This window comes from Pseudophryne corroboree, chromosome 1, assembly GCF_028390025.1.
Source record: "Pseudophryne corroboree isolate aPseCor3 chromosome 1, aPseCor3.hap2, whole genome shotgun sequence".
NCBI lineage: Eukaryota > Metazoa > Chordata > Amphibia > Anura > Myobatrachidae > Pseudophryne > Pseudophryne corroboree.
Window position 1 is genome coordinate 416,949,211 of NC_086444.1, and position 12,737 is coordinate 416,961,947.

The 12,737-nt window shown below is 45.5% G+C and overlaps 1 protein-coding gene across 6 annotated transcripts in view; it reads left to right on the forward strand.

Moving 5' to 3' along the window:
• Window positions 1–12,737, forward strand: part of EMID1 (EMI domain containing 1) — a 190,611-nt gene that overhangs the window by 164,449 nt on the left and 13,425 nt on the right. For 2 of the 6 annotated variants that reach the window (XM_063913329.1, XM_063913328.1), the window contains exon 15: window positions 1,835–1,919. The exons of the other annotated variants lie outside the window; for them this stretch is intronic. In XM_063913329.1, the coding sequence (XP_063769399.1) occupies window positions 1,835–1,919 (85 nt within the window). The remainder of the gene's footprint in view (window positions 1–1,834; window positions 1,920–12,737) is intronic. 6 annotated transcript variants of the gene reach the window in all.

The window sequence follows — 12,737 nt, forward strand, 5'->3', positions numbered from 1 at the left end:
CAGAAACTGCCGTCTTTTCAGACAAGACGGCAGTTTCCAACTTCAATTGAATGCCCCCCTATATCGTTCAACGATATAGTCGTTCACCTCCGGCATTTAAACATCGAGTGTGTACCCGCCTATACACTGTGCTGCATACTCTGGCGCCATCGTTAGGAAGCATCATGGACTCCGAGTGACCAGAGAAGAAGCCATATGGAAGGAAGGCATGCCCTTGCATTTACTACTCCTGACATTTGATGGCAGATGTATTAAGCCTGGAGAAGTGATAAACCAGTGATAAGTGCAAGGTAATAACGCACCAGCCAATCAGCTCCAATATGTAAATTGACAGGAGGTGATTAACTGGTGCATTATCACCTTGTATGTATCACTGCTTTATCACCGCTATATCACTTCTCCAGGCTTAATACATCTGCCCCTTGATCCTGTAACGTTGTGACCAGTCCTTCTGTCAAAGTTCACTTTTCCATAGAGATAAAAAAAAATCTTATTCCTGTGTCCAGCTCCATCCTATACCTTCTGTTAGTGTAACACGTGTTACAATTATATCACAATACAATGACCTAGAGAGGTTATTCAGGTTTATTATTTATTCATGCCTCAGTGACAACAAACCAAAAAAGTTGGCAATTGGCAACAATGTTGTACTGCAGGTGGGGCAGATATAACATGTGCAGAAGAGTTAGATTGGTTAGTTAGATTTCTTATTTTATGAATAAAAATGCTTGCCTATACAGTGGCGTTCAAAAATCCACTAAGCCAAACATAATTTACATAATTACGGTGTAATTGGGCGCTGCGGATCCCTTGTGGCGCAATATAAATAAAGGATAATAATAATAATCATAATAATATTACAGTACATAGGCTTACCATACTGTCCCTTTAAACCAAGACACTCATGAATCACACAGGTTCTCTAGGTGATTAAACCAACTGAAATGCAGGCTTGAAATCAGCCAGCCTCAGAATTTGTATAATTCATGAAAGTCCCTGTTTAAAGGGATAGTATGGTAAGCCTATGTATGACATTTTGGGCCAGATGTAATGGAGGATGCCGGCCAAACTTGTACGTTTTTGTTAAAAGGGCAATCACTTACAAAGGCAAAACCATCCCTTGTAGGTGACTGCCCCTATAAAAAAAGTCAGAGTTCGACCGGCATCCTGCATGGCCACCGAACTTGGGCTTCATTACATCCGGCCAGTTATCTTGCTTCACATAAGCTCATAAACACTTTTAAACATTTTGGAATATGATGAGTAACTCTTTTTTTCAGATTACAATTTTTTTTATCTAGTGGTATTACAGTAAAAAGCAGAGCTTTGTACCATATAATAGCTTTAATGATTATTTTTTTCTGTATTTGTTAAGTATATGGGTGCCAGTAAACTGAAAGGATGAGTTCTAAAGGATCCTGCCTGGTGTCCTCTGCTGCTCACAGCTCCTTTTTTCACTTGGTGCCCATATAATTAACAAGTACAGTTTATTCAGTAAAATATAACATACATCTACAGTACAGACGTCAAGTTACTGAGTTTCTCTTTACCACATGTTTTTGCCATATATATCCATACAATGATTCACAATTTATCTGTGCCAAAGAAAATAATTGAATTAATTCTGAATACTTTTTGTTTTCTCTTCCAGAGGTATAGTTATCCTGCATGATTCACTTACCCTGGCATGTTTTCTACATTTATTGATTTTCATTTATTCTTTTTATTTCTTTTTGCTGAAACTGTAGTTGCAACTGCAAAATGTGTTAATCACTAGAATGTGGGTGGGAGGGGGTTAATCCCTCACAGCTGTGTCTGTCTCTTGCCTGTACAGGGGGAGAGGATGCTGCAGATTAGAGAAGCGCTGAAGATTTTAGCAGAAAGAGTTTTAATATTGGAGACAATGATTGGAATACACGGTAAGTATCGAGGAAGAGGAAGAAAGAATTATCAATAGCAAGAGGACAGCGTGCGTTGTTACAGATAACATAATAATGGAGGAAGGAATCAAATTTAAAAGTTTTACTCCAACAATGAGAACATAGGGATGCTAAAGCCTCCTTAAATTTAGGCTTAATGTATCTTTAGTTTCCTTTTGAACAGTCAGGATTATGACTACACATTGGTTGCAGATGATCAGGATAGTCCCAGACAGTGCTGGGTCTCACATACCAAACTCCAAACATCATTGTATAGTATCCAACGCTGCGACCTGTGTATCTAACCACCCTCAAACTACCTGTTAACACAGAACCAGTTTTACAGCAGACAAAATGGAAGATTTACCAATAATGAAGATAGATAAAGTGGAGAGGTTACTCATAGCAACAAATCAATTGTCATTTTTCCAGTGCAACCTGTATAAGGACAGTTAGGTGGGTATTCAAATAGGTGCGATCCATTTTTGGCGGATCAAAATGGCCTGACACTGCGATTTTTGACCGATGGTCATTATTGCAGTTTCCTATTAGAGTCCGTTTTGATCGCCCGAAAACAGACCCGCAATTGCACGAAATCACATGGGATCAGGGATAAGTCCCCGATCCCATGTGTTATTGTGGTTTTGGCAGGCCACTTATCGCGGTTTATGCTTCGGCTGCCTGATCTGTGAAGCATAATCTGTGATAAGTGTCTGCATCGGGGTGGGGGTGGGGGAGCGTGCTACATCGGGGCTAATAGGCTAGCACCCGGCGATACAATTACCCATGGGAATTGATTACCCCACTTAGAAGCTGATTGGTTGGTAACTTATTTCTCTCCACTGTATCTCTCTAAGATTTGATCAATCTCCCCTGTAGTTACTGACTTGGCTTAAAATAGTTACCTTTACAGGCTCTGCCTTTGTGAGTGCAGTGTGTCTGGGGCGGTTGTAGAATGGTTACTCAGTCAGCTGGCATAGCATATTTTACATTTGCATGGCTTGAGTCATATCCATAACTATGTGTGCACACATATGTCCCCAAGCCAATGTAATTCTGCCATTTATGCCTTTCTTTGTCTGGAGAGGTACGGCAGAGAAGGCAAGTGGGCATTCTAACGTAGGCCAAGTACAATAAGGAACACATGCAGATTGGGAAAAAGTCACAAGGGAAAGCCATATTATTTGTGGGTAGTCAGGAGCAGGTGCACATAGCAAATGATGACAAAGATGATTACTGGTACTAGTGAACTACTTTGGATTGGCTGCTTGCAAATGCTCTGCTGATTGCTTGGGGCTATCTATCTTGCTGTAGCTCTCGCTAATGTGTAAAAGCAAAAAAAATGTTTATATATATATATATATATATATATATATAGTCATTATATGAAGTTGCACTCACATACTGAATTGTCACAACCACTGGGGTGCATGATCCAGAGACTAATCCAATCCAGACTAGATCCCAAACACATACGTAGTTTGCAAGGAACGCACTCATCAGACTTCTGCAAAGTGAAAAGATAGTCCTTTATTCCAACCTCACATATTTACAGGGTCACGGTCAACGTTTCGGTTCCCACCGGAACCTTTCTCAAGACCAATGCTTCAGGCTGCCATCTCCCCTGCACAGACCTTGCACTGTGGAACTATATGTACCATGGAGGCAGTCACTCCCACCAATTAACTTATTACTCAATTAATAACCACATAGTGCACTTAAAATGAGAACCTGAGAACATCAAAGAACTTATGGGGGTCATTCCAAGTTGATCGTAGCTGCATGTCAGTGCTGCCCCCCATCCCCCCCCCCCCCCCCCCCGCAGAAGTGCAAAGGCATCTCACAGTGGCTTCAGGAGTAGCTCCCGGCTAGCGCAGCTTTAGCAAGCTGGCCGGGAGCTACTCCTCGCTCCCTGGCCCGCAGCGGCTGCGTATGACGTCACACAGCCGCTGCGGTCCTTCCCCCGTTCGGTCTGGCCATGCCTGCGTTGGCCAGACTGCGCCTACGAAACAGCAGCCAAACGCCGCCGTTTCGCCCCCTCCCGCCCATCGATCGCCTTTGCCTGTCAATCAGGCAGAGGCGATCGCCGTCCGGCATGCGCAGGTGCATCACGCCCAGGCGCATGCGCAGCAGGGACCCATCCGCTCTGCTGCATTAAAACGCAGCGAGCAAACAGGTCAGAATGACCCCCAATATGCGTGTAGTATCCTTTAGCCTATTTCAGACACTTACTCACCAAGTCTGCCAGTGTACAAGTAGTTAGAAAACTCCATTACCACTACACAATCGAAGGTGGAACGCACGCCACCGCCGTGGAACGCACGGTCCTTCCTGTCCACTGCCGCGTACTTTTGGTTACGCGTATCCCAGCAACAAATTTGTTTTCTGATGGGCAAAACCATGTGCACTGTAGGTGGAGCAGATATAACATGTGCAGAGAGACTCAGATTTGTGTGGGGTGTATTCAAACTGAAATCTAATTTGCAGTGTAAAAATAAAGCAGCCAGTATTTACCCTACACAGAAACAAAATAACCCACCAAATCTAACTCTCTCTGCACATTTTATATCTGCCCCACCTGCAGTGCACATGGTTTTGCCCATTAGAGAACCAATTTGCTGCTGTGATCAGGTCTGAATTAGGCCTTCAATCCCTTGTATCCAATCAATGAGTGGGGTACGCCCACTATTTCACTTTTGTTTTAAAAATATCACCTTCTTAAGGAATTAGAGGTTGAAAAAGAAACCTTAATAGGATTGATACTATACTATTAAGTGTGATTTGGGGTATGCTCCCATTTGCATTGCACACATTTTTCACAGATAACTATCTTATTGTGAACAATCATTAGAGAAATTTGGAAAAACTGTTCTACACGTGTTATTTTTTTTGCTTTTCATGTTCACGCACATAAATTGGAAACTAACAAGCAAGGAATCTCTCAGACCACAGCGATTGGATTCCTGATTATCATATCAAGGAACTTGATAATTGTATATTGTCGTTTCTAAGCGCCTAGTTGCTAGCCACAATCTCTTGTTGTTATATATATGTCAGTTTGAATCGTGGTGAGATTTTGTGATTGTGACTGTTGTCTGGGCTGCTTATGTTGCACCATTTACTGAAGATTCCCTTGTCCTGTACCTTTTCTTAGCGCTGTAAAATCCTGTATCGCCACTTAGCGCAGTGATGTAGGATGTCTTATTGCTGAGATGTATCACATAGAATTACCTCTCCAGTTATTTCTGCCCTGACAGTTTTCCATCAGCATAGTGCTGCCACAGTACAGGTTGTTTCCCAGTGGAAAACGCTATTCTCAGACGCTGCTATGTGCTACTGTGTAAGCAATGAAAAGCTCCTCGTTTTGATACTTAGTAAGTGCTGATCATGGTTTGCTGACATAGGGGGTGACTCAGACCTGATCGCTGGGCTGCTAAAATCGTTGTCATGCGTTCAGATAGTCGCCGGACAAGTTGACTGTATATTCGCCATGCATGTATCGATCGCATGTGTACGCCGAGCTGCTAAAAATCCCTCAGTAAGCGGACATCTGCAAATCCATTCGTACCTCACTTGGCATGTGAATGGCTGTGCGATTGCATTTTTCACCTTTCGCTGACTAGTGATGCCTGTTGTTTGCCGAAGGGGCGTGCGCACTGCGATGTATACGCATACGCAGTCTATTGCTGATCGCCCACTGTGCGATAATGCACAGCAGTGATCTGTTCTGAATCACCCCCATAGTTAGTTATGGTGCTGGCTTTACAACAGACAGGGTCATTCCGACCCGATCGCACGCTGCATTTCTTCGCAGCCGTGCGATCGGGCCGGAACTGCGCATGCCAGTCATCGTTGCCTAGCGAATGCCTCTGAGACTGATGCAGTCGCTAGACGGGAGGGGGCTGAACGGCGGCGTTTAACCTCCGTTTAGGGGGAGCGCTCCGGCCAATGCAGGCGTGGCCGGACCGTTCGGGGGGCGGGCCACGGCAGCTGCGTGACGTGTCACGCAGCTGCTGCGGCCAGCGGGAGCGACGAGTAACTCCCGGCCATCCGCAGGAGCTGCGCTGGCCGGGAGTTACTCCTCAAATACAAAAACATCGCCGCTGTGCGATGCTTTTGTATTTGTGCGGGGGGGGGGGGCGGCACTAACATGCGGGGCGGACTAGCCCTGTTCTGGGCGTCCCCCCGCATGTCTGAGTTAAGGATCGTAGCTGTGCTAAACTTCGCACAGCTACGATCAACTCGGAATGACCCCCAGAGTTTTTAGGGCGCTGCTAGTGAAATCTCTGATTTCTCCAGTCATACATTTTGGTAGAGTTCTAATTTGCATCACTGAGCCTTGGTGGCACATGACCCTGTCACTAGTTCACCAAATGTCCTTCCTCTGACCATTAACCACCAGGGCCGTGAGGAGTTTGGTGTGGCGAGTGCCACTGCACAGAGTTTCTTGAAATATGGCTTATCTGTAAGGTCTTTTAATTGTGCCCTTCATGTCTGAATCTCCCTTCTAAGAGGATATCAATAGTCAATGTGCCTCTTTGTCACTCCTGACTTACGATGGTCTCATAGACAAGGATATAATATTTTAATTCGTTCGAAAGAAAAACCCTTAAACCAAAGGCACCCAAACAGGATCCATTAATCCGGGTACACACTAAACAATGTCTGTACCCAGGCGACGGGATGGCCGATGTAACGATATATCGGCCGTCCCATACACACTGAACAGTATATCATTCACAGCAGCATTCCTCTGCAACCTGTCATGCCCGATGGGACAACTAGGCACATAATCTGCGGGAGTGCGGTAGTGGGTACATACTAGACAATGTGCCCAATAAGTCGATCCAATCCGCCGGCTCGGATGAAATATCACCTAGTGTGCACCCAACTTAAGGCCATTCATTGTGTAGTATAATGGTAATTTAATAAACTTATTGAAAACAGCCTAAATACTGTTACATAAAATTAAATTCCTGTGAGTATATAACTGACCACCAGTTACAACATTATTATTGCTGAAGTGTTGAGCACTTGCAGGACACCCGTAGAGGACAAAGATTTTAATTTACCACACCCCTGAAGAAGTTGTTTGCATTAAAATGTGATTGGTGATAAGTGTGGCATTTACTGGCTGTACTACAATAACAAGCACATCCCCTAAGAGCTCACACCCTGGTTAGTGATACCGTGGACTTGTTTTTTTGTTCCTGGATATTGGCCCTCATTCCGAGTTGTTCGCTCGCTAGCAGATTTTAGCAGCATTGCACACGCTAGGCCGCCACCCTCTGGGAGTGTATTTAGCTTAGCAGAATTGCGAATGAAAGATTAGCAGAATTGCGAATAGAAAATTCTTAGCAGTTTCTGAGTAGCTCGAGACTTACTCCTACACTGCGATCAGCTCAGTCCGTTTCGTTCCTGGTTTGACGTCACAAACACGCCCTGCGTTCGGCCAGCCACTCCCCCGTTTCTCCAGACACTCCCGCGTTTTATCCTGGCACGCCTGCGTTTTTCCGCACACTCCCAGAAAACGGTCAGTTTCCGCCCAGAAACACCCACTTCCTGTCAATCACACTCCGATCACTTCAACGATGAAAAATCTTTGTTCAGCCGTGAGTAAATCTACTAAGTTTTGTGCTAAAATACTTAGCGCATGCGCGCTGCGTACCATGCGCATGCGCATTTTGCCTTAATCGCTCCGTTGCGAAAATCGGCAACGAGCGAACAACTCGGAATGACCCCCATTATTCTAGGAACCTATTTGGACTTTATATTGTGTGTGTGTGTGTGTGTGTGTGTGTGTGTGTGTGTGTGTGTGTGTGTGTGTGTGTGTGTGTTCTTTCTCCAGCTAAAATGCAGAAGAAAAGATTTATATATGTTTACTTCATGGACACCTTAGTCCTAACAAAAAAGGATGAAACTGTTTTAGTATGCAAATATGTTTTTTTTTTCTTTTCTTTAAAAACATAAGAAGAAATATACATTCTAAATACATGCTGCCAATCCCGTAATCACTACGATCTGAGCTCAGTGTGTACTTCTTTCCGATTTAATCAACGGGATCGGAAGGTCAGGAAAGATCATGTGTGCAGCCAGTGGCACCACAACATTTTTAGGTGGGGAGGAGGGCGGACAAGATATCATTTCATTTTGGCACCCCCTAAATCATTCCCGCTACACCACCTACCCAATGACAGAGATAGGTAGATATATGTTCTCTATCTTTAGGGGTGGAAGGGGGGTAAGGGGGGGGAGAGGAGGGGGAAGAGTGGAGGACATATGAAGTGGTAGGTGAGAAGGTCACAGAGCTGGGCCCAGATGAGGGGTTAGCCCACAGTAACTAGCCACACTAGAGGGTAGAGCTGGGTTCAGGGGGGGGGGGGGGGTGGCGGCCATGGAGGCGGGTGGAGAAGGGCTCAGGGGAGAGATGAGGTGGAGCAGCTAGAAAGGGGACTGTCTCTATCCTGACATTGCCCATGGTAACCTCAGAAGGCAGCTATACCAGGGACGTGCAGAGCCTCTCCAGCCATGCTCCCTGTCTGACTCCAGAGTTTTGACTATAAAAATGATTATAATAATATAAAAAAAATATTTATGAATTCTATATATCTTCTTTGTATTATTCTGGTCATTTTTATAGGCAACACTCACCAAAATGGCAGCACTCCCTGGAAATACAGGGAGATATCAGTGGTGAGGGAGCTATGAGCTCAGCCTCACCTCTGATAGACACTGCCTGGAACTGGGGTGGGATGACACATCAGCCAATAAGGCCACAGATAAAAAGAGCCAGCGGAGGCATGCCCCACTGGGGTGTTAGGGGATAGCGTGCATCGAGCTCTGAAAGACACCTTTGATGATCTGGTGACCGGTCCAGGAAATGCTGAGACACCAGAGCTCAGCAGCACTGAGAAAGGCACCTTGAGCAGAAGGTATATGCAGATGAAACACATGAAGGAGAGCAGTGGACAACAGGACACTGTCTAGGGGCTTATAAATCACTGTGTAATAGGATAGGGGGTTTCCCTGCAGACTTCAGTAGCTGGCACCTCATTATTTTGCAGGGACTGTAACCGTTTGTGCTGGGTCGTCATCAAAGGGGGGATCACCAGACAGTATTGCTCACCCTTCTCCACACATGCTGTTGGCTGTCTTCTCTCTCAAGCTCTAACTACACCCTTCATCCTCTCACCACCTGCTGTCGTATTGTATCATCAGACAGATAAACAGACAGCCCCCCCTTTGTGCATTTGAGGCTGCTGCTCCTGGTTATGAGATTGCAACCCCCCCCAATGAACAAACACCTTCCCCCGTGATCGAATACCGCCCTCCCCTGATAGACCTCCCTATGAGTAGGCACCCCTTACGCATATAAAGCTGCTTATCCTGGAGACTGGCAATGAGAGCTGAATACACAGGACACAGGTGTTGAATAAATGCTGCAAAGTAAGAATGCTTTAAAAAAATAGAAGTGTTAATTGTTTATTTTTATCAATTAACAAAATGCAAAGCGAATGACCACAAGAGAAATCTAAATCAAATCAGTATTTGGTGTGACCACCCTTTGCCTTCAAAACAGCATCAATTATTCAAGGTACACTTGCATACAGTTTTAGAAGGAACTCTGCAGGGAGGATGTTTCAAACATCTTAGGGATCTTGGGGGTCATTCCGAGTTGATCGTAGCTGTGCTAAATTTAGCACAGCTACGATCATGAACACAGACATGCGGGGGGGATGCCCAGCACAGGGCGAGTCCGCCCCACATGTCAGTGCCGCCCCCCCCCCCCTGCAGACGTGCAAGGCATCGCACATCGGCGATGCATTTGCACTTCAAGAGTAGCTCCCGACCAGCGCAGCTTTAGCGTGCTGGCCGGGAGCTACTCTTCTCTCCCCGGCCCGCAGCGGTTGCGTGTGACGTCACGCAGCCTCTGTGGCCATTCCCCGCACGGTCCGGCCACGCCTGTGTTGGCTGGACCGCGCCCATGAAATGGCGGCCAAATGCTGCCGTTTCGCCCCCTCCCGCCCATCGACCGCCTCTGCCTGTCAATCAAGCAGAGGCGAACGTACCACAGCGACGGCCGACACATGTGCAGTTCTGACCCGATCGCTACACTGCGAAAAACTGCAGCGTGCGATCAGGTCAGAATGACCCCCCTTGTGGATGTTGGCTTGCTCAAATCCTTTTGTCTTTCATTTAATCCCAGACAGATTTGATGATGTTGAGATCAGTGCTCTGTTGGGTCATATCATCACTTCCAGGACTCAGAATCAGAATCAGCTTTATTGGCCAGTTGTACTCACGTACACTAGGAATTTTTGCGGGACAATACATTGCCAAGCAGCAATATGGAGGAGGAATACATAGCATAAGAAGGGAGAAGAACGTAGCATACATTATAAACATTACACGTATGAGTTCATACTGCACATTGCAACTGTACAATAGGCTTGACATATTAGACAATTATACATGTAAAAACGAAGGCTGCTTGGCAGAGCAGCACTGAGGCAGCCATCCGCGGCGCCATCTTGAACTCATTTATAATGTTATGTGATCCAAAAATTATAATGGGTTCATGAACAGAGTTATTAATAATAATAATAATAATAATAATAATAATAATTTTATTTATGTAGTGCTCTTTCTCCAAACAGGACTCAAGGCACTTTACAGACATCAAAACAATAAACATAATACAGAAGATTAATACAGCAATACACAGGCCACACAGACATAAAAATGGAAACCTAGAACGCATTGAGTAATCAATGCAGGATTGCTGTAGGCATTTTGGGTAATAACTTCCATGGGTTGTGTATTCCACCCTCACAGGGTACCAGGTGCGGCAGTCATCTTGGGCGCACTGGGTAGGATTACCCTGGGTGGAATAGTTTACCCCTAGAAGAGATGATACAAAAAAGGGGATGATTGCAGCATCCTAACGTTCAGTGTAGGGTACCAACAAAACTATCAGGTCCGTGTATTTTCATCTCATCCACAATTGTACCAGATGAGGCAGCCATGTTAGGCGCACTACGAAGGTTACACTGTGGGAGCTAAGCCATACACAGGCCCAATGCATACATGGGAAAACGAGCACTTGCGTAGTCAATATGATATAACCTGTATGAACAATCGACGTGAGGCACATCCTGCCCGCAGAGGAACTATCAAAGGCCCCCATTTAGGGTGCACTGTGTTAGATGCTGCTGGCAGGATGTGCAATCAGTGGAGGTACACCTCACAGGAATACCACACGATGGGGTGGAAGTATGCAGTAAAAATGCTGGGACTGGCCTCGGTGCTCTCCTTGTTGTCCTGCTGCAGAATAAAGATGCCTCCCTGATAGTACTGCATGCTGGATAAGTACCTGCCTGTATTTCTCAGCATTGATGCACAAAGAAACGGGTGACGTTGAGGACCGTAGACGCAGTATTCGGCCAAGCAAAGTGCATCAGATGAAAGACACATCATGCTTACTTCCCTTCTAAATCGGAAGATGTCCAGCAGTGCCATCAGCTCAGAACTGGCAGAAACCAGTGGGACCCAGGTACACCCATCTATTGTTCGGAGAAATCTGGTCAGAAGTGGTTTTCATGGAAGAATTGCAGCCAAAAAGCCATACCTTCAACTTGGAAAAAGGCCAAGCGACTCAACTATGCACAAAAACTAAGGAACTGGGGTGCAGAAAAATGCCAGCAGGTGCTCTGGACTGATGATACAACATTTTAATACCGGTATTTTATATAGGCAGTTTGTTCACCAAAGGGGTTGAGAGCGATACAATAATGAGTGTCTGCAGGCAACATTGATGCACGGTGGAGGTTCCTTGCAAGTTTGGGGCTGCATTTCAGCAAATGGAGTTGGGGATTTGGTCAGGATTAATGGTGTACTCAAAGCTGACAAATGCAGGAAGGTGTTTATCCATCATGCAGTACTATCAGGGAGGCGGCTGATTGGCTCCAAATTGATTTTGCAGCAGGACAAGGACCACAAACATACAGCCAATGTCATTAAGAACTATCTTCAGGGTAAAAAAGAACAAGAACAAGGAAGTGATGATATGGTCCCCAACGAGCCCTGATCTCAACATCATCGAGTCTGCCTGGGATTACATGAACAGACAGAAGGATTTGAGTGAGCCTACATCCACAGAATATCTGTGGTTAGTTCTCCAAGATGTTTGGAACAAACTCCCTGCTGAGGTCCTTTAAAAACTGTGTGCAAGTGTACCTAGAAGAATTAATGCTGTTTTGCTGTTAATACTACACTACCATCCTGCACCCACTATCCACTGTTATATACTGTTTATAATTAATTTATGCATTTATACCCACTTAACCCCTGAACATAACTGGTCTCCTGATCAATGTTCCTACCCACTGTCTACCAAGTACCCCTTAAACCCCATTTTTAAAACAGGTCATTAGCAGTCAATATAATGGTAACGGCTGACCTCCAGTATATATGGGAATATAATTACCGGTGATAGTGATGTCACTCTGAGATGTGCAGCACACTGAGGATTTTACACTGGCATTAAAACTGCAAACTGTCTTGGTTGATCTTGCTGCGGCTTCACATTGAAAAGCCAGATTAGCTGTGAGACTATAGCGGGGGGCTGGAGCCATGCTGCTCACGCTCTCTGCGAGCGGCCCCACTGTGGCTTGCAGCCCCACTGCTGCCCAAGCTCAGTGCACATGTGGACTCAGGCCTCAGTCATTCCCGGCACTCAGTGCTCACCTGCGCAACAACTCTGACCCAAACACACTCTCTAACTACCGTCCCATTTCTCAGCTACCCAGTCCCTCCAAG